This window comes from Felis catus, chromosome A2 (assembly GCF_018350175.1).
Source record: "Felis catus isolate Fca126 chromosome A2, F.catus_Fca126_mat1.0, whole genome shotgun sequence".
NCBI lineage: Eukaryota > Metazoa > Chordata > Mammalia > Carnivora > Felidae > Felis > Felis catus.
In genome coordinates this window covers 114,618,102-114,644,750 of record NC_058369.1, presented here as the reverse complement: position 1 = coordinate 114,644,750, position 26,649 = coordinate 114,618,102, and the positions used below count along the sequence as shown (strand labels likewise).

Here is a 26,649-nt window from a genome sequence, read left to right as displayed (position 1 = left end):
TTTCTCATAATGGCAGAAAAGGAGAGCAATTTATATTTAAATTGATTTAAATTTCAAAGCATAAACACAGAGGTCTCCCTGGTACTCTTTCCTTGTCAGTGCAACTTCCTGGCAGGGCTCGACTTTTGTAAAAAATTGAGTCCCATCCCATTGCAGTTCCCTAGTGTGGACAGTTGTTTTGTTTTCTGTGGAACTACCCTCTTCCCACTCTGCTGGGTTGGTGACGCCAAATCAGAAGCCCGCAGCGCAATCAGGGCCACTTTCTTTAATGATTTGGGTTTTGCATTTGTTGAGCTAATTAGCTGATTGAGGCAACTAATGGGTGTCTTTAATCCACTGTTGACTGGGCACCTTCTCCCCGAAGCCTGCCAGCTCCTTTGTTCTCAGGCGTCTGGAGAGTGGGAGCTGCTTCCCAGATGAACATATGATATATGCCACCCAGTGTCTGGAGGCCAGCCTGGGAGGCTGATTTGCTAATTACCAAGTGCCCTAAAAGGCCACGCATCCGCTTAAAGCCCTGTGGCTGACCAATCCTCTGTGTACGAATGAAGGTTTACATTTGAAGGGTGCCCGGGTGAGAGCGGGAAGGAGGATTGATCTATAATCCATTTTCAGAATTTATAATTCTGTGATTGCTTCTGTGTATACGCCTCAAGGCACAAAATAAAAGCAATCTGTAGATGTTTTAAAAATATGAAATATTGGAAGATTTGAGGAAATATTTAAAGAAGATGACTAGATAATTAAAAGGAAATCTGTATTAATGGCTAAAATCATCTCTCTTATGAACCAAAAATATTCCTTAAAAAGAAGAATCCTTGCCATATGCTGTTTTTATAAAGTTAAGAAGTTCTACAGTCTGGTATACACACCTTCCTTCTGAAATCCAGCAGTCCTAGGCATATAATTAGGAAATTTGACCCCCATGCTGTCTTGTGTTCTTTCACTCTGGTAAGTCAACTGGCTTCTCTCAGTCTTAGTTTCTATATTTGGTAAAAGGCTTGGTTGATGCCCAAAGTGCCATGCCAAGGCTGCGGGTCATGTCCTAAGTACCAAGTACTAGGCAGCTTTACTTCTAATTATACGTTGATGTCTATTCAATAAGAATATGGGGATGACCACTTTTTATCATTTAATTTGCTTTCTAAACTTTTTTGATTCATTGCCTTTTTCCTCATTGAAAATCTGCAGAAGGCCCTTTCCTCCCCACTGCCCTCCCCTTCAGGGGACATTTTCTAACTCTCATTTGTATTGACAAGTGAGAGCTATCAAGGGAAATCTTTGTCTTGGCCACATGACCCAGCTATTGTCCAGCATTCGTCACATTAAAAGTCTAATTGTATAAACAGCCATGAAAATGGAGCTGTTCTCAGTAAAACTGCAATGACATGAACATAGTATGTGTGAGTATAAGTAAATAATGCTCCATAGTACATACACAAAGCAAGCAATTTGATTTAGCTGAATTCTACCAGAATGAGTAATGCTGTTGTAATAAAAGTGAAATTTGCTTCAGATACTACTTTTTCCATTTATACAACACACACATGAATACTTAACATTTGAGAATTTCTATATCAGACCGTGGTTCCAACTATTTGCCTTTTTCAGATACGTTATAAAAATACTGCATTTTATTGCTGCATACAGTGATTGAGAGCTGTTTTTGGAACGAGATGGGTGATAGAAATGTTGACCCCAGAGTCAATGAAGTCTTGTATTGTACAAGCTCAGCTTCAACAGTACATTTTGACAGTGTTTTTATTTGGAGATGGGGAAACAGAGAATGGATAGATACTTTTAGAAATAACCTTGGGTTTCTTTCCAAAAGCAAAATTCCTCCCTGACTAAAGGGAATTTTGTTTTTCTTTAATTTTTTTTTTCAACGTTTATTTATTTTTGGGACAGAGAGAGACAGAGCATGAATGGGGGAGGGGCAGAGAGAGAGGGAGACACAGAATCGGAAACAGGCTCCAGGCTCTGAGCCATCAGCCCAGAGCCTGACGCGGGGCTCGAACTCAGGGACCGCGAGATCATGACCTGAGCTGAAGTCGGACGCTTAACCGACTGCGCCACCCAGGCGCCCCGGAATTTTGTTTTTCTAAAGCAGTGGTTCTCAAATTTAATTTACATAGCAGTTAATTTGTAGCACTTACAATCCCTGCCCTGCTCCTCACTGCCCCCCCTACACTCAAGTTAAGCTTGATTGCAGGCCCCGGTATCTGAATTTCTAACCAGCCTTCACTTCTAGGTGATTTAGATGCCACACTTTGACAGACACTTTCCAAAGTCTTTGTGATCTGCTCTCTCAGAGAGTGAGCTGGTGTTCTATGAAGGGTGTTGGTCTAATGATCCAAGCATGGCAGAGACCATCAAACTGTTGTTTATACTTTGGCTACTAACTCATTTACTGGACAACTGCCTAACTTTTCAGTGTTTCTCTGCCTGACTGGAGATTTTGTCTCGGGGATGCTAACAGAATTATAAAACTCTCATGTCATTGGCAGTAAAAGCTTTATAAACGAAGTGAATTTTTACCAAGGTTTGTTTGCTGGGCAGACACAGGAATAAGTGAACATTCTCACTAAAGTCTTACTTACTAAATTCACCAGAAAGACATTTGAGGTGGGGGTGGGGTGGGGAGCTGGGTAGTTGGCACTGTTTATAGGGGAAGTGAATTTAACCCTGGCCCCAAACAAGTGCTCCTGAACCAAAGCCATATCCTTGTAAATTGTGGGCTGATCCCAAGTCAGTAGAACCAATGAGTTTGTCTGGTTTCCCTTTTGCTAAAAAATGGCTGCCTTCTATCTACTGAAAATGCAAACATTTAGTAAAAGCAAAGCATTCACTTTAAGACTTATTAAAATCAATGGGGGAAGTTTGCACCTTATCATCCAATTGCTTTCTAGTAGAAAAATGATTGTGGGAAATGTGAGGTTGAGGTCACTTGGTATCTATCCTTGGGAACAGATGGTAGTTTTTAGGAGTGTTGCCTGTAAAACTTTGCTCTACTTTTGAGAGAGAGCAAAGCATGACAGATGCCATCATCATCTCAGTTTTATGTATTCTTATTTTCTTCATATTTATTTTTAGCCTTGTTTTTGTATGTTTAAAAGGCCCATTTGTATATTATAGTTCCAAAGGTGAAGCTAGGTGCAGGTGATTTTCCTCTCCAAAGGGGCCTTATACGGTAAATACAAATTTGTCACACATTAGCAATAAAACCAACTTCCCTACCCTTCAGGTAGGGTTCTTAAGGGGAGTTTGGAGATTATCAATAAGCCCTGGCTGAGAGCCTCTCTTGCTGACAGTGTAGGGGTAGGGGAGCATTATCTCAACAGCCTGGGTTCCCCAGGGGCTGCTGTATGTACGTTATCTGGTCAGGGAAGGGGCAGATTCCATTACTGGGCTTCATGGTGCTCAAGCAACACATCTGGGCTGTAGGTTTGGACAGTGGACCCCTCGGACCCTCTGGTTCTCTTAGACCCATCCCTGAAACTAATTCTGGACGTGGAATTCACACTTAGCATTTGTACCTAAGTCCAAGTGACTGAATTTACTTCCTTTTGTGGGTAACATTAAGCCTACATGAATTCACTAATTTCAGGGTTAGTCATAAAACCAGATGGACAGTTTCGTCCAAAGATCACATCTATTTAGGTGGTTCAGGTCCCTTCAAGGACATTTTCATGGGACCTGCTCAAGTACAGTTTTTTGTTACCTTGGTATTTCAAGAAGAAAGACAAATAAAACAACCAATAGTTTTATCAGTTTTATCTGAAAACTCAAGATACATATACTTCTATTTTTTTTTAATTTTTTTTAACATTTATTTATTTTTGAGACAGAGACAGAGCATGAACAGGGGAGGGTCAGAGAAAGAGGGAGACACAGAATCTGAAACAGGCTCCAGGCTCTGAGCTGTCAGCACAGAGCCTGATGCGGGGCTCAAACCCACAGACTGTGAGATCATGACCTGAGCCGAAGTCGGACGCTCAACCGACTGAGCCACCTAGGCGCCCCCATATACTTCTATTTGAGAAGAAATGTAGTTCAGTGCCTTTGGCATGAATGCGAAAGATAGTTTGGGTGCTGTATCAAAACGTTTTTTTCCCACATGTATTTTGTCTTGGTTTTGTTAGCTGATAATCTTAGGAGATTATTTTGTGAGCCATTAAAGTCCTTATATTGATACTCAAAAGTGCTCATTAACAGATTCCCAGAATTATTCTTTATACTGAAATGTGGGTGGGGAATGCTGTGTTCTTTATTCTTGACAACAGCTCTTTGGTCCTCAACAAGCTGCTACCTACTGCCAGAAAGTAATATCTTAGCTATTTTTGATTTGAACTCTTTCTGTGATAAACGGTCTGTTCAGGATATTGCTCCTGCCTGGGCTGAGTTTAAAATACCCCCTTTTGGATCACTTAGTCCCTGGCATGGGAGGGTCTTTGGATCCCCATGGTACTCCTAGGCTTCTCTGGTCTCTGCAGAGGTGCCCATGACCGTCAGGGGCCCATCTCAGCTAGGTTATGGTCTCTGGGCCTTTCTGCTTGTCTTGCCCTATATTACCTCTTGCAGGGGCTGTAAACTCCACTGTTGACTGCTGCAAACTCCATCTAGCCTATGGCCCTTTATAAAATAGGCTCCATTGCAGGCCTCTGTCCCCAGGGCATATAAAACTTGTGAGGCCTTGCAGATTTCCTATCCTGGGGAAGAGGAACAACTCAGGAGTGATAAGCTCCATACCTCATCTACCCCTTGTCTGCCCTCAGCTTTACTGTGCTCACTGCTGAATCCACTGTGAGCATGCTGACCCCCACGTGGGGCTGGCGGCGGACTGTGATACAGTCTCCCTCCCCTGTGTGCTAAGTCTCAATCTTTGTGTAAACCTGCACTCCTGTTTTCGGTGTCCCCTCAACCATCTACGTGGCCTCACCTTCTGAGAGTCCAAGCCCAGCCAGGGAAGAGGAGGCCAATAGCTCTTACCTTTCATCTCTGCTGCCATCTGTAGACATCTGGTCTACCATCTTTAGTGCCCTGTCCCCCAAACCCAACAGTCCACTTGCAGTATCCTGGGAATAGCCTTGAGCTTTCCTAGCCCATTACTTCCTGACAGCTCCTTGAGGGGGACAAGCCTGTGGTTTATCTGGCTCAGGAGAGAGGGATTTGAGATTTGAACTTCCAGAGTTGGTTTTTGATGTGCAAAGGAAGGTAACATTTCTTTGTAAATGTTGCCCTTTCAAGGCAAAATCCTAACTTGGATGTCAGAATACAAATACTAATGACTTTGTTTCTATGTTCCTTATCCTGCACTCTACCCCAATAGTGGGTGGGTCTAATGAGAAGAAAGTCCCCATCCATGGATGAAAACGCAAAAGGAAAAAAGCACATTACCATGTTGGAGTATAAGGTAGCTACCCTTGATCAAGCACTTTACGTCCATCCTTTCTTCCACATACCCAGCCTATAGGGTGGTGATTGTTAACATCTCTCTTCTTCAAGTAATGAACTTGAAGTTTGGTGAATTGATATAACTTGACAAAGGTCATGTGCTAGAAGGACTGTAGGAATGGTGCCGTATTTTTCCCCAAATGTGTAATAAAAGGAAGTTTCTTTAAATTCTAGCAGAATGGATTAGATGAGAGTTATGGAAAATTTCACATCTTTCCTTGGCCTCCTCTTGAGCTGCCCGCCCTCCATCGATTGCTATATTGATTGAACTATTTGGTGTCTTCGCTTGTATTTGCAAACACAAGGACTCTTAGGGAATTCTTGGTGGTTCCTCTGTATGTTTTACAATTTCCCTGTAATGTCAATGAGAAGATTTAGCAGTAGCATTACTGACAATTCAGGAATTAAAAAAAAAAAGCTTATGAGCATCATATGAGTGGCAGAAAACTTTTACGTTATTTTTAAAAAGTAGATTGCTGGTCTACCATAAAACCTTAGTTAAGTGTCCATGTAGATACAACCTGTTGTGTTTTCTTTTTTTTACAATCCTAGAGGCAGATTTGTATAGCCAGGAAAAGCCAAATCCAGAGACTCAGTTTCAGTTCTAGATTAGCCACTTGACTTAGTGGCTTCCAGAGGCTCATTTTCTTACTCTACGAAATGGAGCACATGCCTCTGGGGCTTGTGAGGGATGGGGGGGGGGGCAGTTAAAGGAGATGCCATAAAGCATGTAGCTTCACATCGGCACATAGTTAGACTCAGAAATTACTTTTCTTTTATTCCCTGAGATCAATCTTTTAGAATTTTAATTCCTGAGAGAGATACAGAGTAAAAAAGTGCACTAGGGTCTTTTTAAATGAATAATCATCTTGTATCAGCTCAGTACCACCTCTGCTCATACCTTTACCGTATGATTATAGCAGATTGGCCTGAACCTGTCCTGTCACCAGATCATATCCTTGTAAGGCACTTAAAAAATGAAAGCTCTTCTGTCTCTGAAGATAAACACTGAAGAAAAATGGTAGCTAAGGTTAACTCGATTTTTTTAAATTGAGGTTTTATTTTAATTGGATCATGTATAAGGCATCTTTGCATTGAAAGGAAACTTGTTTTTTTCTGATATGTTTCCTCAAAAGAAGGGCAACCATAGAGCTTACTGGGCTCAAGTACTGATTAGTTCTTTATTACTCTGGCCAACGGAGCAAGTATTTATGATCTAATTAAGATTTGATACAGGATGCACTTTGCTCTTTTGACATTATCATTTTTCTCTGTTGAATAACTTTTCCATTGACTGGGCATGTATTAAATGGTATTCAAAAGAAAACACTATAAAAACCTATTTCAAAGTGGGGGAGAGGAAATTTGAAGAGTCTAGGCTACATGACAAAGGCATAAGAATTGAAGGGGGATCCTCTCTGCCTGAGGGGAGGATAAATCATGCAGGCAGCTGGGCAGCAGGGAAGCAGTCCAGACCTGGTCGCTCTGTGGCATGAGCTGCCTCTAGCAAAGTGTGCAGAGCTTGGAGCATCAGATGGGGAAAATGGCAGTTTTTCAGCTACCTCTCATTTTAGCCTCCTCACTATGGATTTATTATGTTGCCTGACTGCTGTGCATTTCCAGAACATCAACGCACCTATATTCACATGTTAGTAAAAGCAATACCTTTCTTTTGTGCAGCAAACAATTTATTATCTTCTCTTCTATAAAAGCAGGGTTTAGGAAGCATGGTGAGAGTTGAAGGAAAGGGGTATGTATGTAGGAGCACTTAGCAATGAGTAAGTCATTATGGCCCTAACTTTTACAGACTGAACTCCTGGTAGGAAATTCAAGTCAATTTTCATTAGACTGTTTACTGTAAGCCTCCTGTGTTCTTTGTTTTCAGTCTCACTCCTTTCAGTTCATTTTGGACAGTTTAAGTCTTCATGGTGGATTGGAGCAGGTAGAGAGTCAGACCTGGGTACTTGATCTCCTCCACCGACTTCCTGTGTGATTCTGGGCCAGCTGTTGAGCATCAGAGGCTTCAGCGTGAATGGTTCACGGAGCCGGGATCACATGTATCAAAGCTGTCCAAACGGCACAGCCCCATGCTGAGCCCCACTGCACCAGGAATGCCAGGGATGGGGCCCTGGAGTCTGACTTGGTACTCAGGCCCCTGTGTGACTCTCCTGTTCTCTGAGTGGGGAGAGGCAGGAGTCCGAAAGGATCTGGGGCTGTTGTGATCGGACTCACCAAGTCTGTGGAGGAGAGAACGAACTGTAAAAGAGGCTGCTGGGAGGCTGTGGCAGTGACCCGGGACAGAGGTGGTGCAGTCCTGAGCTCTGATCCTGACAGAGAGGAAGGAAGGTGGAGACATTTCGGAGGTGGAAGTGACAAGGTTTAGTGAGAGACTGATGTGAGGGCAGAGGGGAGGGAAGAACAGGAAGACACCTGGTGGTGACATAAACTAAAATACTGCAAGAGGAGGCTTGTGAAATCTAGTGGACACGATGCTGGTGATTTCAGACCTTCGTGTCCTCGCACCTTGGGGACAGAAGCGGTACCACCACGCTATCATAGCTGCTTGTACATAGCAGGTGCACAATGGTGTGCAAAATGAAAACGTTCAGAGTGTAACTGGAGATGTGGGCTGGGACTCTGAGGAGAGGGCAGAGATGGAGACACAGATTTGGAAGTAACCTGTATAACCATGAAAACTGAAACCAGAGGAACAGATAAGATCACTGAGGAAAGAGGCAGAGAGAGAAAAGAGAGCCTGCAGGAAACTTGCATTTTTAGAGGATTCAAGGATGATAATGACCAGCAAAGAGAGTTTTCAAACAACAGTCTCAAGTTCAGTTCACAGGCTAAACCAGTGGGGGCTGAGAAAAGGCAGCTGGGACAGAGATGTTGTAGGCATTGGTCAGCTTTCAAAGAGAAGTTGAAAGGGCGCTCTGGATGGGCCAGATGATAATACTCTACAACAAATCTTGATGGTGAATACGGAGCAGTAGTTTTCAAATTTTAACACGAAAACAAAAAGTGATGAAGTGAAGGCTGCAACAGCTTTTTCCCCTTACTTTTTAAAAAATAGAAAAAATTTGAGCATTTTGAAGCATTTGTGATTATATATTGGTAACCAAAAATAAATAGACTCTATCAGCATTTCTCACCGCCAGCTCGTTTCCATGCCGGCTCCGAGGGAATGCAGTACTTGCTGAATGTGGATGGAGTGTTGTTGAGGGGCCTCCTAAAATAAATATTATGGCCCCTCTCCAGGAATGGTACAAAAAATAGCCGGTTATTTAGATAATGAGGAACTGGGTTCTGCCTCCCATGGCCTGGAAGCACCTCAGTGTTTTCCTAACATTTTAAAGTCCACAACCCATTGAACACACAAAACAGCCCCACCTGGTACACATCTCATCGCATTTGTGAACAGTACCTGACGTTACTGGTTGCGATGCATTTTGACATTTACATTTTTTTTCCTGTTCTAGTTTATTCTGTTCTGTTTCGTTAGAAAAGAAAAAAGAGAAAAAAGAAATACTGGCGAGGACCCCCATGAATGGACTTGTTGATGTGCAGTTTGACCAGCACAGTACCATTGCATCCTTGACAGACACAGGCTGGCACCACTGTAGAAACATCCCTTATCCCGGGAGGGCTGGCACAGGTTACTTCACCTTATGTATAAGATGGCGATGACTTTCCCCGTCCATGTCTTCAGGATGTATGAACATCAAATGAGAGACCCATTAGGAAACCTTCCTCTATAAAAAAATGCTCCGAAGGTGAAAGATGGTATTATTGCCCCAACTTTAGTTGTTGGCAAAATACTCAGCGAATTACTTCTCTTGACTGTGTTTGGTGATTTCTCACATTGGGACATGAAATGTTAAATTTCTCTGTGTGGTGACATTTTTGGACGGTGTGTAAATTGAAAAAAAAAATGGTTTGTAAAGAACACTCTCAAGTATAGTCACCTAGCACATCGCGATCCTTGCGTTTAATTTGTGCTAGTGTGGCTCTTTCTTACCTTTGCAAAATTGATTAGTACTCTTATGTGAATTGGTGCTTAGTAATCCACATATATACTTAGCACATAAAACATGTGGATTTTCATGTTTACTATTGAAAATATATGCTTTAGATCTTGTGCTTGTGACTTTTGTTGTGTAAGTTATTTCAAAGGCCTTTTCTTGCTTTCAGACTCTGGGTTGAGAGATAAGGAGACGGTTTGTGTTGGCAGAGAGTGAGGCTCCCAGCCTCCCTCGGTCCCAGAAGCTGTCATTCCTGTGTACGTGTTCCACTGGAGGGAAATGTCCCAGAATCAATATTTGTGTAGGAAATTTTCCCCAACCTACTCTTACTCTGACCAGATAAAAGAAAAATACAGCTGAAAAAATCTAAATAACTGCTTCCTCCTCTTTCTATCACATGAGCCACACCACTAGGAGGCGTGAAGAGAAAAGTTGTCTTTGTATGTATTCCCTGACATGTTCGATCTTCATGTTCAAGGATGCCTAGAAGACCCCTTTTTAGGTGACTAACTGTATTTCATATGGGACGCTTCCCAGGGTGATGATAAATCCTCCGAAGTCCAGAATAAATACACTTTTCTTCCCAAATGGCGTATATGAACTACTGGCTGAAATATATTCTTGGAATCATACTTTTTCAGTGCTTCCAAGAAAATAATGTTATTTATGTGTTGGAAAAGGCCACACTCTTCCTTGTCATCAAGATACTGAAGATAAGAGTCTACCAGAACTTTGAGAGTCTCCATGGTGCGCACTGAGATGGATTGCTGAATTACCTTGCCAAGTCCCTGAATTTCCTTGTATTTGTGATTCTTGCTCTGTGAATTGAACTGTATTGCTGCGCAACTAATTTTGAGGTTTTCAAAGATGTGATGAGAAATGGAGTATTGTTGCGTGGGAATAAGCTAGAAATACAGGACTGAATCTTTATCCCAATTATGCTTTGATGCTAATCCCCTCTCTTTTGTTTCTATGTATATGTACTAAGAATCATGCCTAAATCTTAAAAAATAGTGTTAGCCCTCAATTCTGAAATTGTTTTTCATTGTCCTGCGTGTCAGTGTGCAATAATAAATGCCTAGACACCAGAATATTGTTTTAAAAACAAAAACATGAATTTAGAAGGCAAAATATTCAAAAATTTAATTTTCTTCATTTGTATCAAAACAAACTTCATGGGGCACCTGGGTGGCTCAGTTGGTTGTGTGTCTGACTTCAGTTCAGGTCATGGGTTCGAGATCTGCATCCAGCTCTGTGCTGACAGCTCGAAGTCTGGCACCTGCTTCAGATTCTATATCTCCCTCTCTCTCTGTCCCTGCCCTGCTCATGATCTATCTCTCTTTCCCTCTCTCTCAAAAATAAATAAATAAACTTCTAAAAATTAAAACTAAAACTTCAAAGAGCAAATGTTGAAATTAAAGTGTAAATCAAGTGCCAAGGTATGGTTCACACTTCATGTAGATGCACTTGTCCCGTGTTAGTTGCCCTCAAGAAGAATTATTCCCCATTACAGGTAAAGACCTCTCTTGTTTCAATTAGTTGAGTAAAAGGCAAATAGAAGTAAAAACTTCCATAGCCATTGCATTTTTAAGCGGAATTTACAATGTTACTCTGTATTTTTCCCTTGGCATTCTCACCTCTAGTTTTTCAGAGAAAACATAAGAGTTTTTCTTTCGTCTTCTCTTTCTTCATAATTGGGCAGCAGTAGCAATAGGGGAGCCCCTTGGAACAAGCACAAATGGAACTTTTTGCTGGAAAGAGAAGAAAAGCTTCTGTCCACTTCCGCTGTTGCTGCTTTGCCCCTAGATGCTCAGTGATAGGCGTTAGGCTAGTTATTCATGGAGTTTAATACAAGAATTTCCCTCCCCTCTTTTTTCATAAATAGTTATGAAAGAAGTAGTTCATGTAAGTAGGCGTAGTCAAGCCGTGCCGTTGGGGGCACTTGGGGAGGGAACTGTTCATCCAGTTAGTTTTTACAGAGCTCATACGGTGTGCACAGCATTTTAGATGCTCTCTGTGGTAAGCACCTCACAGTAGGCAGAAAAGGCATACAAAAGCAAAGGGAATATGAAACAGTACTTTAAAAACTATAGAGTGGAAAGCACAGTATTTGGTACACAAAACCATGCAAAGTGAACCCATAAGTACAGTGCATGACCTCACTGTCAGTAAGGTTGGTAACATTTTTGCCCTGCTTTTGATGGAGAGTGCAAAAGAATAAATGGCACAGAAGATAGGAATAACTTATTCTACTTAGGAGTCATCCTTGATTGCTTCTTCTCCTCATCTCTCTCCGCCATCAACCATATTCAGTTCATTGGCAAGTGGTGTCCATTTTGTCTAAAAAGTCAGCTCAAGTCCTCCATGTTTCTGCAGCTCACTGCCACCTCCCCGGTCTGAGCCATTGTCATTTCTAGTCACGATGTCGGCAGTTGGGAGCACCTGGGTGGCTCAGTTGATTAAGTGTCCGACGTTGGCTCAGATCATAATTTTACTGTTTGTGGGTTTGAGCCTTGCATCCGGCTCTACACTGACAGAGCTTGGAATCCTCTCTCCCTCTCTCTCTGCCCCTACCCTGCTCGTGCTCTAGCTATCAAATAAATACATAAACTTAAAAAAAAAAAAAAAGATGTTAACAAGAGTCACCTAAGTGGCTCCCTATTTCCTCTCTCGCTTCTCTTAAGTCTGTTCTCCACAAAGAAGTCATAAGAACTTTGGAAAATACACATCAAATCATGCAATTCTAATTTAAAATTCCATTGTGCTTTCCCATGTTCTTAGGCTAAAATCTGGATTCACGCTGGGCTGTGCTTTCTCTGGGTTTGTCTCCTATCACTCTCACCTGCCATGGGTGGCTCCATCTCAACCTTGAGGTCTCCCCCCAAGTGTCACTTCTTCAGGGAACTGCCATCCCTGCCTCCCTCCCTCAAGTGTGACCTCTCCCTGTCGGTTTTCTGTCATTGCCCCATTTCTCGTGATCTCTAATGCCATCTTACTATTTTTACTGTTATCGTTACCATTATCATTATTGTTATTGTTAGTTGTAGTAGTAGTTGTTGTTGTTCATTGTCTCTCTTCCCAGCCAGGATGTGTACTTCATGAAGTCAGGGTTTATTGGCCTTGCTCGCAGGAGTAGCCTCAGTACCAGGCACACAGTCACCACTCAGGAAATATTTTTAGGGTGAAAGAGCCAACTGTACAAAGAGCAAAATAATCAAGTCGGTCCGCCTGGATCAGGACTGTATTGAATGTCAGTGGGAAGTTGCAGGTTAGGAGGAAGCGAGAGAATTCAAGGAAGACCTTCAATGACAAACAGGGAATTTATACTTGATAAGATAAGCGATAATATAGACCAAAGCATGGTACTTGTTATATTTTTTGGGACTGATTATTTTAGCAATTGTGCCCCAGCTGGATTGTATGAAGGAGAGGGTGGAATCAAGAGCTTTGTGTTAGGAGGTTGTTGCCTGAGTGCAGAAGGGGTGATAAGGACTTGGATAGGGAGATGCTGGGAAGATACAGGAGCAGAGGTAGATTCAAGACTCCCCAGTTTGGAATTTTGTGGTAACAATGCACTGAGCGGTCTAAATATACAATTATGCTTTCTTTATTATATGACTGTAAACTACCAGCCAAGAAACCCACATTGTTTAAAAAAAATTACTGTTCTCCGATCAACTTGGTAGAAGCCTTCAACTACACCCTAAATCCCGTTAGAATGAAGCACAGTACTGACATGCTGGTCAGGTTTAGGTGAAGAACCTACGAGAGCAAACTGTTCCACTGCCGTTGATTTAATAAACAAGAAAATGTACATGAGAAGTGCCCGACGCAATTAAAGTTCCATCCAAATAATTAAAAATAGCACTGATATTTACATTTTGTGAATCTCCCTAACATTGTTTTTTCTTGCCAAATTGCCATCTGAAAGGAAATTATCTAAAACTGCTTTCTTATGATGCTACATTGTTTTTAACATTCCTTTTCTTTTCTTTTTCTTTGCTTAAAGCAATTGAACAAGATGAAGACAATGGTGACAAACACGTAATTGTGGCAGAAGCTGAAGGTGTTCCAGATTCTCAGGTATGATCAGTTCTGTGACAGTTCCTCGTTACCCTTGTCGTCTGCATTGACAGTTGTGAGATAACGCAGGGGTTTGCAAATGATACAGGTTTGACCTTCTGTGTTCTGTAAATAGTGATACTACTGAGAACAAAGTGCTTGCTTTTGATAAAGAGGCATTTCACAAGAAGGGCCCTAAATTGTTAATGATACTTCTAATTTGACTCATGAGGGAGGGAAAGACAGGCAGACATACTCCACTTCCCATAGAAAGCAAGGAAAGTAAGTAAGGAGCGGTAGAGATCACCTTAGAGCACACCACCCCCTGGAGATGGCGGAGAAGAATCTGCGAGCCGGCAGCGTCGACCGCCAGGGCTTGGCCAGACACAGGAGTGTGACGCCTCACCTGCCAAATTTTCTGTGCCAACGCCCAGCATCTAACGCAAGGAATAAAGACCTGAGCCACCCTAGTGCTCTCAACTGCTAACTTGATGTAAATCAGAACATTTGAAGATTCTTGGCTTGGTTGACCCATTGCACTTCACCTTCCAAGTTCTGTAGCTGTTGATTGTAGTCAGAATAATTACATTAATGGGGCACCTGGGTGGCTCAGTCGGTTAAGTGTCCGACTTCAGCTCATGTCATGATCTCAGGGTCCGTGAGTTCGAGCCCCACATCAGGCTTGGTGCTGACCGAACAGAGCCTGGAGCCTGCTTCAGATTCTGTGTCTCCCTCTCTCTCTGCCCCTCCCCCACTCACGTGCTTACTCTCTTTCTCTCAAAAATGAGTAAAACATTAAAAAAAACTTTTTTTCAATATATGAAATTTATTGTCAAATTGGTTTCCACACAACACCTAGTGCTCATCCCAACAGGTGCCCTCCTCAATACCCATCACCCACCCTCCCTTCCCTCCCACCCCCTATCAACCCTCAGTTTGTTCTCAGTTTTTAAGAGTCTATTATGCTTTGGCTCTCTCCCACTCTAACCTCTTTTTTTTTTCCTTCCCCCCCGCCCCCCGCCATGGGTTTCTGTTAAGTTTCTCAGGATCCACATAAGAGTGAAACCATATGGTATCTGTCTTTCTCTGTATGGCTTATTTCACTTAGCATAACACTCTCCAGTTCCATCCACGTTGCTACAAAGGGCCATATTTCATTCTTTCTCATCGCCACGTAGTACTCCATTGTGTATGTAAACCACCATTTCTTTATCCATTCATCAGTTGATGGACATTTAGGCTCTTTCCATAATTTGGCTATTGTTGAGAGTGCTGCTATAAACATTGGGGTACAAGTGCCCCTTGTCATAGTGTAGGTCTATCTTTAATTTTTTGAGGAACCTCCACACTGTTTTCCAGAGTGGCCGCACCAATTTGCATTCCCATAGAAAAAAAAATAATTACGTTAGCCTTTTCAGTCAAGATGGCACAGGCTGTACTGTGTCAGTAAGTTTATATAGGGAATTGTTTGGAATTGTTTTGATATGGTCATACTGAAAATGCTGTAGTCCTCAAGTTCATACCGAAATTGCATTTCAGGCTTTCAAGAAACCTGGTCAGGGATTCCTCAACTTAGTGTATCCTACACTTCCTCAAAGGTTTCTTAAATCATTAAATTATTAATGGGACAGATATTTCTTTTTTAAAGTATTTTTTTTAACGTTTATTTATTTTTGAGACAGAGAGAGACAGTGTGGACGGGGGAGGGTCAGATAGAGGGAGACACAGGCTCCAGACACAGGCTCTGAAACAGGCTCCAGGCTCCGAACTGTCAGCACAGAGCCCGACGTGGGGCTCAAACTCACGGACCGCGAGATCATGACCTGAGCCGAAGTCGGACGCTTAACTGACTGAGCCACCCAGGCGCCCCGGGAAAGATATTTCTAAACATAAACTGTTACTCATTTTTTTTGTTTTTGAACTCACTCTGTGGGCAAAGGTCTGTTTTAATGCAACTTTATTTCTTTGTCTCAAGAGGATACGCAGACCTGGCTTTTTGGGGTTTTGTGATTTTCTTCTCCAACAGTGTTGTAACTACGCATCTGCAGGGTGCTCAGAGGAATGAAATCATGAAACCAAAAGAAACCAGTGAATTGATGATTAGATCAGGAACAGATTCTTTAGTTTGAAAGGCAAAGGTTAAGTTCGCTGGAGGCATGATGCTGGGTGTTACAGGCCAGGGCCACAGAGGAGGGAAGGCAGCTGTCACCTCATCTGATGTGTCTAAGAAAGTCTGACCTGCCACCACCGTACAAGCACCAGTTTTCAGTTCGATTCTGCGGGTCCGTCTTTCCAAATGCTCTGAGTAGCGTCCTCAGTAGTTCAAGTCAGGTAGGGTGAGCTCAAAGAAAACTTTGAGAATTTTACCATCAGACACCGAGGCAGAGTTAGAAATAAATGTATGTGTGTGCACGTGTGTGCCCTTGACACCAAAATTTATTAATTTGGTGTTTAGTGTATGTACATATAATGGATTGAGCATCTATGTGCCATGCTCTGTGCTATTTCACCGTATTGCAGTCTTCCCTCCAGAGCATATTTTAAGCAAGTTAAGTAGAAATTGGTTTCCGACTCCCTCCCCATCTGTGACAAAATATGCCACTATGGGAAAAATGCCCTCACGCTGTTGAAAACTTTGGGTATGTAAAGGGTTAAGATGGCAAGACTGGGTCTTGTATACAGCTTTCCCACCTGCCATAAAACTCTAGTTCTCTCCTCATGTGTTAGCTCCTTTCCTCCTTTCTCACTAAAAATATCTTTCCTGCTTAAGAAACTCCCACTTCAATGCAGTGACGTGTGGGTGGAGTGAAGGGAGCACGTAGACTCCGGTTTGCTTCCCAGCCCTTCCTCCTAGCCTGTGCTTTTACACAAGTTCTTTAGCGGCTAAACCTGTGGGCTGCTGCAGGGTATAGCATCAGCATTGTTGTCACCATAGTGTCCCTGCATGCAGAGTCCCTGCAAGTGACCGGCACGCTTGATTTTCGCCTCTGTAAAGCAGAGATATTATAAAGTTGTCTTGAGGTTGAAATGATACCGCACAGAAAATGCCTGGAATCCTGGCACATCAGAGTTTCTATGTTGGGCAGCACATGGGAGGTGTGGAGTGCAGCCTCCGGGGCCAGACGCCTGGCTTCTCCTCTGGGCTCTGCCACCGTAACCTTGGGCAGGTTATTCTCCTCTCCTGGGCAAGAGTCCTGTACTGAAATAGCATTGAGAGTTCGCTCGTGCAGCAATGCGGATGCCGTAAACACTCTCCTACGCTCTTTGTTTTCTCCGCTCCACAGTGAACCCTTTGAAGTAGGGAATGTATTGACCACCACTTCACAGATGAGCTGGTAAGTGGCAGGGCCAGGAATCAGACCAAGACAGTCTGGCTCTGACATCCTGGCTTTCAACGCCTATACTAAACCGCCTTTCTCACATCTGTAAAATGGGGATGATTGCTGAGTTGAAGATTAGATGAATATATGTGAGACAGAGTGGCGCATGGCACATAGTAAGTACTCAAACAAGTGAGCCTCTATGAGTTGTTACCATTATCATCGTCTATCACATTGCTCTCTGGTTTGAATATTTAAGGCATCTGACATGGTTGGGTTGCAGTATTAGTCTCTCTCTGTATATGCTGTCTTCACACACATACATACACATAGAGAAACAATCTAAACTCTTGATTCTTTATCACTCTTTATTTTTTATACAATTTTTTTTAATGTTTATTCACTTTTGAGAGATAGAGATAGAGCACGAGCGGGGAAGGGGCAGAGAGAGAGGGAGACGCAGAATTCGAAGCAGTCTCCAGGCTCTGAGTTGTCAGCACAGAGCCCGATGCGGGGCTCGAATTCACGAACCGTGAGATCCTGACCTGAGCCGCAGTCGGGCGCTCAACCGACTGAGCCACCCAGGTGCCCCTCTTTATCACTCTTTATTTTTTTTTAATTTTTTTTTTAACGTTTATTTATTTTTGAGACAGAGAGAGACAGAGCATGAACGGGGGAGGGTCAGAGAGAGAGGGAGACACAGAATCTGAAACAGGCTCCAGGCTCTGAGCCATCAGCCCAGAGCCTGATGCGGGGCTCGAACTCACAGACCGTGAGATCGCGACCTGAGCTGAAGTCGGACGCTTAACCAACTGAGCCATCCAGGCGCCCCTCTTTATCACTCTTTATATAGGACTAAAGGATTAAAGAATTTTTATCAAAATGTATAGAATTTTTGCCAGGTTCTAGTTTCTGGCGCTTAATGAGATCTTCAATGAGTAATTTATAATGTATTGAACTTTGGAAATTCTTGCTTTGCTTCAGGTCGCCATTGACCCCTGGATTCAGGAATTATTTTTGTTGTCTCCTCTCTTCCATTTGTATCAATCATCTTAATATTAAGTGATGGTAACTGTTAATTATGTACAGTAATTGCCAAATATTTGATGATTAATTTTCCAATAGCCAAAATGTGACTTCTTTTTAATATACTGAAGAAAGCTGTTATTTAAGGCTGGGATAGCTATTATAGAAAACAGATGACCACTGAAAATCCTTTATGTTGAAATTTATTAGAATTTGCCTTTTTTTCTTGTTATTTGTCTACTTTGCTGCCCAGCTTAGCAGTATGGTCAGTAATGTTTACAAACTGGAGCTTTAATTTCAGGTCAAAACAAGACAAAATATTGCTGTCCCGACTCTAGTCTGAAAGTTCAAGGAATCAAGTATATGAAATCAATGAATCTTTGACTTCATCAGCCATGTAAATGTATGACAATGTAGTTTTTAATTTTATCAGAAGAGATTATGTCAGTATAACAGATTAAGAAAATTAAAAAAAAAATTTTAATGTTTATTTTTGAGAGAGAGAGAGTGTGCATGCTCCTGAGTGTGAGTGGGGGAGGGACAGAGAAAGAGGGAGGCACAGAATCTCAAGCAGGCTCCAGGCTCTGAGCTGTCAGCACAGAGCCCGACAGAGGGCTCAAACTCATAAGCTGTGAGATCATGACCTGAGTCAAAGTGGGGCACCCAACCGACTGAGCCACCCAGGTGCCCCTGAAAATATTTGAGGGAAATAATAGTTATTAAGTCCATATAATAAGGTTTCTGCCTCCCTCCCTACTCGCACTATGCTCTGTCAGGATGTAGTTTCATATAGTGTTTGTATAGGATGGGTCTGTCCAATCAAAAAGTGTTTTTTTAACACATGTAATTGCAGAAAAGAGGAGGACCAGAGAAATGAACCTCTCTGAACTTGGTGTATCACCTGTACAGTAACCAGGAGTTACTGAATCATTTCTGAGGCTCTGTGATGCCCCAGCATGGGGTCTCAGGCCTGTGCTAGTGATGCCCTGGGCATTCGTAAACCTGCCTCACAGTTTCTATCACATGCACTTTTCACTGTGGATGCAGCTTGGACCTTTCCCAAAGGAAAGGGTGTGTTTTTACATTATCAAAAGACAAATTTTGGGGGGTGCCTGGATGGCTCAGTCAGTTAAGCATCTGCCTTCAGCCCAGGTCATGATCTCATGGTTTAGGGGTTCCAGCCTGCATCAGGCTCTATGCTGACAGCTCAGAACCTGGAGCCAGCTTCGGGTTCTGTGTCTCCCTCTCTCTCTGCCCCTCCCCCACTTGATCTCTCTCTCTCTCTCTCTCTCTCTCTCTCTCTCTCTCTCTTTCTCTCATAAATAGATAAACATTAAAAAAAAAAAAGATACGGGCACCTGGGTGGCTTAGTCAGTTAAGCATCTGGCTCTTGGTTTCAGCTCAGGTCATGATCTCATGGTTTGAGGATTCGAGCCCTGCCTCGGGCTCTGAGTTGGCAGTGTGAGGCTTGCTTGGGATTCTCTCCCTCTCTCTCTGCCTCTCCCTGCTTGCTTGCTCTGTCTCTCTTTCAAAATAAATAAATACACTTTTTTAAAAAAGATAGATTTTTCTATCCCAACAAAGAAGACATTTTCATAGTTTTCTTTCTCTCTCTGAATTTAAGAAATGAATACCTGCTGCCCTACAAAATAAAATACCATTATTATTAATTTGTAAATTTGTTATTAGGATATTTAATATATCCTTATATAATAAATACTATAATTAGTTAATTACTATATAATATATTCTATTATATATTGCATATTATGTTACAGTATTAATATATATTATATTTTATTTGTTATTAATCTTATTATTATTATTACTATTATTATTTAGTGTGAATTGTCTTCTGAATTTTCCTGGAAAGGATTCTTTTTTTGTTTTTTAATTTTTTTAACGTTTATTTATTATTCAGAGACAGAGAGACACAGAGCGTGAGCAGGGGATGGGTAGAGAGAGGGAAGACACAGAACCTGAAGCTCTGAGCTGTCAGCACAGAGCCTAATGCGGGGCTCGAACTCATGAACTGTGAGATCATGACCTGAGCCGAAGTCAGTCGCCCAACCAACTGAGATATCTAGGCGCCGGAAGGATTCTTAATATTGTTTAGGAAATAGATACGTACAGTTGAGTCATGTACTATATTGTCCCAGCCTATCAGTGTTTTATCATTTGAGTTTTCTGTTTAAAGTAGCAAAAAAAAAATTATTTTATGAATTTCTGTGTGACATTTAATTGTTAAAGAAATGACCCTATTATGTAGTAATGAATAAGTATCCAAACACCTTGAATTCATATTAAGTAGTATTCTGGCGTTGCAAAAGTGCTTACTTGAAAAGTGGACTCTTTGATCCTGGTTTTCCTTCTCTTTTGCATGATGTTTGATCTCAGTGTTTTAGAGTAAGTAATTTTTAAAGTCAAGATAATGCAGATGATGTTTTCATTCGTAACCTGTGCTCTTTCACCTTTTGTCATGTGGGTTATTCATGTATCATCCTTGTAACCTTTCCTGACAGAATCCTGTCCAAGCTTCATTTTACCACTGAAAGAAGGGACCTAACATTTTTAGGACTCCATTTGCAAAGGAAACAGACTTTAATTTACATTCATAGCATTTCTCTCCTCAAATACTGAAAATCATATGAATAGCTTTAATTATACATTACAGAGATTTTTTTTTCAAAGCAGACCTTGAAATAAGACTTTTAAATAACTCTTCTGACGGATACAGATTAATCTTTTTTTTTTCTGCTTTAGCAATGTTAGGTAAACTGTTTATAATTAATTTCATATAGACAAATTAAGTAGTTCAAGAATGTGAAAGTCTAGATCAAGGGCTGTTACTTATCTTGCTTCTCCTGCCATAACAAAGCTCCCAAAATATATTAATAAATTCATGGGGTTTTTTGAATTAAATTACTAAATTACAGAGCTGTGAAAGAGAGCCCCAGAGAACATCTGGCATAGTGTGGTACTTCCCAAGAAGACTCCCTTAGAAACTATCTAGAATATATGGGCATCCCTCAGAGCTGCAAGTTCTCCAGGGAATGAAGAAGCATTCATAACCTTCCTTGAAAGCCTTTTTTGACAGTTATGGAAGCACTGTTGTAGAATTGATGATTTTACGAAAATGTACCTAGAAATTATGCAGAAAGCAGAAAATCAAGACATCAATATTCCTTTTTTAATTATATGATGTTTTAATTATAAATATGAAACAATTAAGTTGCTTAGGAACCCATTTTCTTAAGTAACAGCATTTTGTGTTTAAAATACATAATTTCTGCACCCAAGCATCTGGCTCTAATAAAAATGTATTTCCTCATTAAGGGCACCTGGGTGGCTCAGTTGGTGAAGTGTCTGGCTCTTGATTTTGGCTCATGTCATGATCTTATGGTTCATGTGCTCGAGCCCCACATTGGGCTCTGTGCTGGCAGCTCGAAGCCTACTTGGGATTCACTCTCTCCCTCTTTCTCTGCCCTTCCCCTGCTGTCACACACACTCTCTCTCAAAATGAATAAATAAACATTTTTAAAAAGGTAAAAAAAAAAGGGGGGGCGCCTGGGTGGCTCAGTCGGTTAAGCGTCCGACTTTGGCTCAGGTCACGATCTCACGGTATGTGAGTTTGAGCCCCGCGTCGGGCTCTGTGCTGACTGCTCAGAGCCTGGAGCCTGTTTCAGATTCTGTGTCTCCCTCTCTCTCTGACCCTCCCCCGTTCATGCTCTCTCTCTCTCTCTCTCTGTCTCAAAAATAAATAAATGTTAAAAAAAATTTTTTTTAATTAAAAAAAAAAGGTAAAAAAAATGAGATTAACTTATTAAAGAAAAGTCTGTATTTAGAATCCTATGCATATGATAAAAAATGTTCAGAGTTGCTTAAAAACTCATGTTCCCAAGAACCCCAAGAAATAGTCAAGGTCTCTAAGTTTTCTCTACATGGTTCCACCCTGATGTTATCAGTCTTTTAAAAAACATATATGGGACCCACAGACAAAGGAAAGACTCTTCAAATCAGAGCACATGGGAGCTTAGCCCAGTTAACTTTGGCACCTGTGTTGGTAAGAAGAAGTAACAGGTTCAGTCCTGTGTGTCTATTTAGTCCCAAGACATTTTCCTCTTGTGTATCCCCCTTCCTGGCCCCATTTGCACACACACCCTCTTTTGTACAGGGCACCGCACTGGGGAGCAGAGAAAGATTAGGATTAATCCATCATACTACTGAATAAACAACCACAGGGCAGGTCCTAATGTCACAGGGTCATGAGCTGCCTCTCTCCACTGACAAGACAGTATGTTAAACACCGTGAGGATGATGTGGATGGAGAAAGAAGAAATTCTAGCTGGCTAACAGAAATGAATTTTGTAACTAACACAAACTTAGTCCTTGAAGTGTCAAAGCATTTAAAGGATGCTAATCATTTGTGTATAGGAATTCCCCCCAATGTTTCCTTTTCTTTTTAGTTTAAAGGAGGATATTTAACACCACTGATCCTCTTGTACTTTCTCTGTTATTGATTAAAAGTGCCTCTTCAAGATCAGCCCATATAGTGTTGTGTCAGGTTATGGGCTCCATTAAAATCCTGACAAACAGAAATATCCTCCAAGGAGGATGGCTAGGATGGGTAAAAGGATCTCACAATAAAATCAAGGGGGCCCCTTGCAATGCTTGACTGTCTGATTCTGCCTCTCTTGTCCTGTTTCCTCTTAAGTCAGTGGGTAAACTACAGTCTGCTCCCTGTTTTTGTAAATAACGCGTTATTAGAACACAGATGTGCTCACTCACCTATTGTGTCTTCTGCTTTTGCACTAAAACTGCAGAATTGGGTAGTTGCATCAGAGACCACATTGCCCACTAAGCCTGGAACATTGACACTCTGGCCCTTTACAAAAAAAAGTTGGCCAAACTTTGCAACTGAAATGACCATTAATGCTTTCTTTTCTCATCATGCCTCCACATCTTCTCACAGGCCCTACTCTCAGCCGATAACTTGACTTATTTTTCTGGGAAATAGAAGCCTTCAGAAAGGAATTTCCCCATTTTCCCACTATGAAATGTGCCAGCCTACCTATTTACCCTGTACTTCACCTGCCCTCCTGTGTTGGTGAGTGACATATTCACCATCCTCCCGCTGAGAGTAGATCGTGATGCTCTCTTCACGTCTGAAGGACACGACTCCTAAAAATGCCCTCTCTCCTTCTTGCATCATCAAAATTCCCTCCATGATGGATGACTTCTAATAAAGATTAAAAGGCCAACATATCTATCACTGTAAACAAGCAAGCAAGCGATCACTCTTTAGCTAGTATCCTGTTGCTTGTAACAATTCAGAAGAGTTGTCACTCTCTTTTGAACCCAGGCTAATACAACTTCTTTCCCTACCACCATTTTGTTCCCCCAAAACCAAAACAAACAAAACAAAACAAAAGCTATATTCAAAGTCACCAATTATTGCTGTCAAATTCAGTGTCCGTTTCAATCCATCTTATTTGATATTGTAGCAACATTTGATACAGTTTTTCTTTGCCTTCTCCTTGAAACCCCTTCACTACTCCCCAGGGTCTCCTCCTGGAGCCTGTCCTTCTTAGTCCCGTTTCCTGACTACTCATCTTTCCAGCATCCAAACATGGGACTCAGTTCCCGGATTCCTTGTTATCTTTGTTTACATCACTGCATTGTAACCTCTCTTATTCTGATGTCTCCCAAATTCCTGTCACCAGCCTGGACTTCCCCTCTGAGCCACCAAGTGGCCAACCAGGCAACAGCACTTAGGTACCTCAGGGCTATCTTCCTCCCCAGTCTTCCCAATCTCAGTAAATGACAACCCTACCCTCCCAGTTGCTCAGGCTAAACCCAGTTGCTGCCCTACCTTTGGAAAATATTCGAATTCTAACCATTTCTCACCAGTTCCACCACTAAAAGTTCCAAGACTTCTCTTCTCTGAAAACCAGTCCCTTATGGGTCTCCTGGTTTCAGCTACTTCTCCCCACCCAACAGTGTTTTCTCAACCCAAAAGACAGGATGATCTTGTTAAAATGTAAGTCAGATGATGCCATTCCTACATTCAGAACCTTCTAAAGGATTTCCATTTCATTCAGAAAAAGAAACCAAACCCCCTACCCAGCCTGTATGGAAACAATGTGATGCGGTCCCGCATCACCTCTTTGGCAGTTTCAGAGGGGGTAAGTATCCCCCTTACCAACTCTGCTTCGGCCATGCTGAACAACAAGCCATTCTTGTTGCTTTTCCCTCAACATGCCAAGCACATCCAAGCCTCAGGGACCTTGCACTTGTATTCCTCTGCCTGGAACCTTCCTTGCTTCCTTTATTTTTTTTTTTAAGTTGGTTTATTTTGAGAGAGTGTGTGAGGAGGGGAGGGGCAGAGAGAGAGAGAGAGAGAGAGAGAGACAGAGAGAGAGAGAGAGAGAGAGAGAGAGAGAGAGAGAGAGAGAGAGGATGAGAATCCCAAGCAGGCTCTGCACTGTCAGCACAGAGCCAGATGCAGAGCTCTAACTCACCAATTGTGAGATCATGACATGAGCTGAAATCAAGAATGATATGCTCAACTGACTGAGCCACCCAGGTGCCCCTCTTCCTTGCTTCTTTGAGATTTCCATTCAAATCTCATTTTACTAAAGAATCCTTCCCTGACACACCTGTCTTTATAACACCTCCAGTCATTTCTTCTACTCCCTTGCCTTGCTTTATTTTCCATCGTATCATATCTTACCATCTGATATATGTTACATAATCCTCATCCCCTAGTGAATGTAAGATTCATGGCCTGTGGGGCTTTTTTGTTATGGTAGTTCAGTGCTATATTCCTAGAACTTGTAGTTCCTGACTTATGTTTGTTACTCACATAACGAAGTTACTGTTGGGTAAGTGAATGAATGAATAAAATTAGGAGCTGGGGGATGGGGTGGTTATATATGGACAATATTAAAAGGATATAATAAATACTGGTGTTTAAGTATTTGAAAGATTGTCATATTGGATAAGAAATAGACCTAGTTTCAGGTGGCTCAGTTGGTTAAGTATCTAACTCTTGGTTTTGGCTCAGGTCATGAGTTCGAGCCCCTGGTTGGGCTCTGTGTTGGCAGTGGGGAGTCAACTTGGGATTTTCCCTCTCTCCCTCTCTCTGCCCCTCCCCAACTTGCACTGTCTCTGTCAAAAAAGAAAGAGAAATAGACCTAGTTTTGGTTGCTTTTAAAGGTAAAACTAGTTCTCATGGGTTGACGTTGAATGATTTCAGAGTTTAGTGTGGTAAGGGACTTTCTAACAGTTGTGGGTCTCTAACAGTGCAAAGGCTGTCTGAAGATAACCAGCGATCCCTGTGCAAGGAAGTCTTGGAAATGAACTGGAGGACCACTTGTGAGGGATGTTTTAAAAATAAATCGCTGACTTTGGTGGAGCAGTTCCACTTGCTATCCCCTGGGAATCTGATTTGGGCCACGTGAAGGATTTTTTTGTTTCCTTCCTAGTTGTTGGAGAAACTGCTAGATAACAAGCTATCCTTGCCTGTGGGAATAGAGATGTAGTCATTGTTTGGCATGGATAGTCCCATTTCTTCAATACCCACTCAACAAAATGGGTATCTTTTGCACAAACCATGAAGACCATAAGGTTGAGCATCCTTGTTGGCCCCTTCTCCATATTTGGTCTTGTTGCTAAGTCCATTCAAATCCTGTAGGTTGTACTAGATAAAACAAGAATCCAAAATTTTGATTGTTCCTGCCAAGAGTAACTTCAGATTTCATTAGATCATTTTCTGATATGTCACTATGAACCGTTTTTTAAAGAATTTGAGCAGGAACAGTTCATAATTTGTGTTATAATGAATACACTTGTTTTCTAATAAAAGTCCTAGATTATCCTCCTTCATATTATTTTTACTTAGGTACTTTGGCAAAAAAAAATGTGATACTTTATGGATCATTTCCAATCCCTGATGACATTTTAAGCTTTCTTTTTCCAGTTTATTTTTTTTTTACCATATTTCATGCGACATTGAAGATGTTTTGCTAATGCCCCATAGTAACTTTCCAGCTGTGAAAAAAAAATCGTGTGATCTTCTCGTTCACCGTGTGTTTGTACATGGAATAATCTGGTGGAGTAAAAGAATTAGGAGTTTGTGTACTGGTATTTTTAGTACTCTGTATCATTTCACCCTTTTTTGTCAGAGTGGTTCCTGGCTAATTTTCCCATGAGTTTTTAACCTCTTGTGAGGCTTTGCTTATGTAACAGGAAACGGGCTGTCAGGAACAAATAGTGGCATACCAGGAGCACACTTCAGTAGCAAATGACTTAGTTTGCTCTGCCCTTCACTCTCTTAAAGTAGACTGATACACGATCTCAACTTGAAGACTTTTGCTGTGGCGTTCCTAGGTTAAAATAATACAGTTTCAACTTTGCAAGGGCAAAATATTTTACCAAGACCATGCTTTACTCCAGGCGACAGAGGAGATGAGCTTATCATAAAGCGAATTTTCCAGTGGTGTCATGTCCTGGGACTGTGGATTTAAGTATATCTTCGCTTTTTCTCCAACTCTTAAGGCAGGAGTGATGTGCAAACTCCAGGAGAGAGATGACATCGGACGAATCGAACTGGTTCAGAAGCTGACAAGAGAAAACTGTCAGTTTTTGCAGACAGACAAAAAGGAACAGGAGAAATCTGAACACGTAAGCCCTTTTTCTCTTGGGGATGCAGGCTTGAAGGGGTGAAAAATGTTTCTGCCTTATTGTATGTTTGAAGGAAAAAA

General features: G+C 41.7%; 1 protein-coding gene across 2 annotated transcripts in view; it reads left to right on the top strand.

The window, feature by feature from the left end:
• Nucleotides 1-26,649, top strand: part of RAPGEF5 (Rap guanine nucleotide exchange factor 5) — a 226,731-nt gene that overhangs the window by 98,029 nt on the left and 102,053 nt on the right. For both annotated transcript variants that reach the window (XM_023250436.2, XM_023250437.2), the window contains exons 8-9: nt 13,486-13,559; nt 26,444-26,569. In XM_023250436.2, the coding sequence (XP_023106204.2) occupies nt 13,486-13,559; nt 26,444-26,569 (200 nt within the window). The remainder of the gene's footprint in view (nt 1-13,485; nt 13,560-26,443; nt 26,570-26,649) is intronic.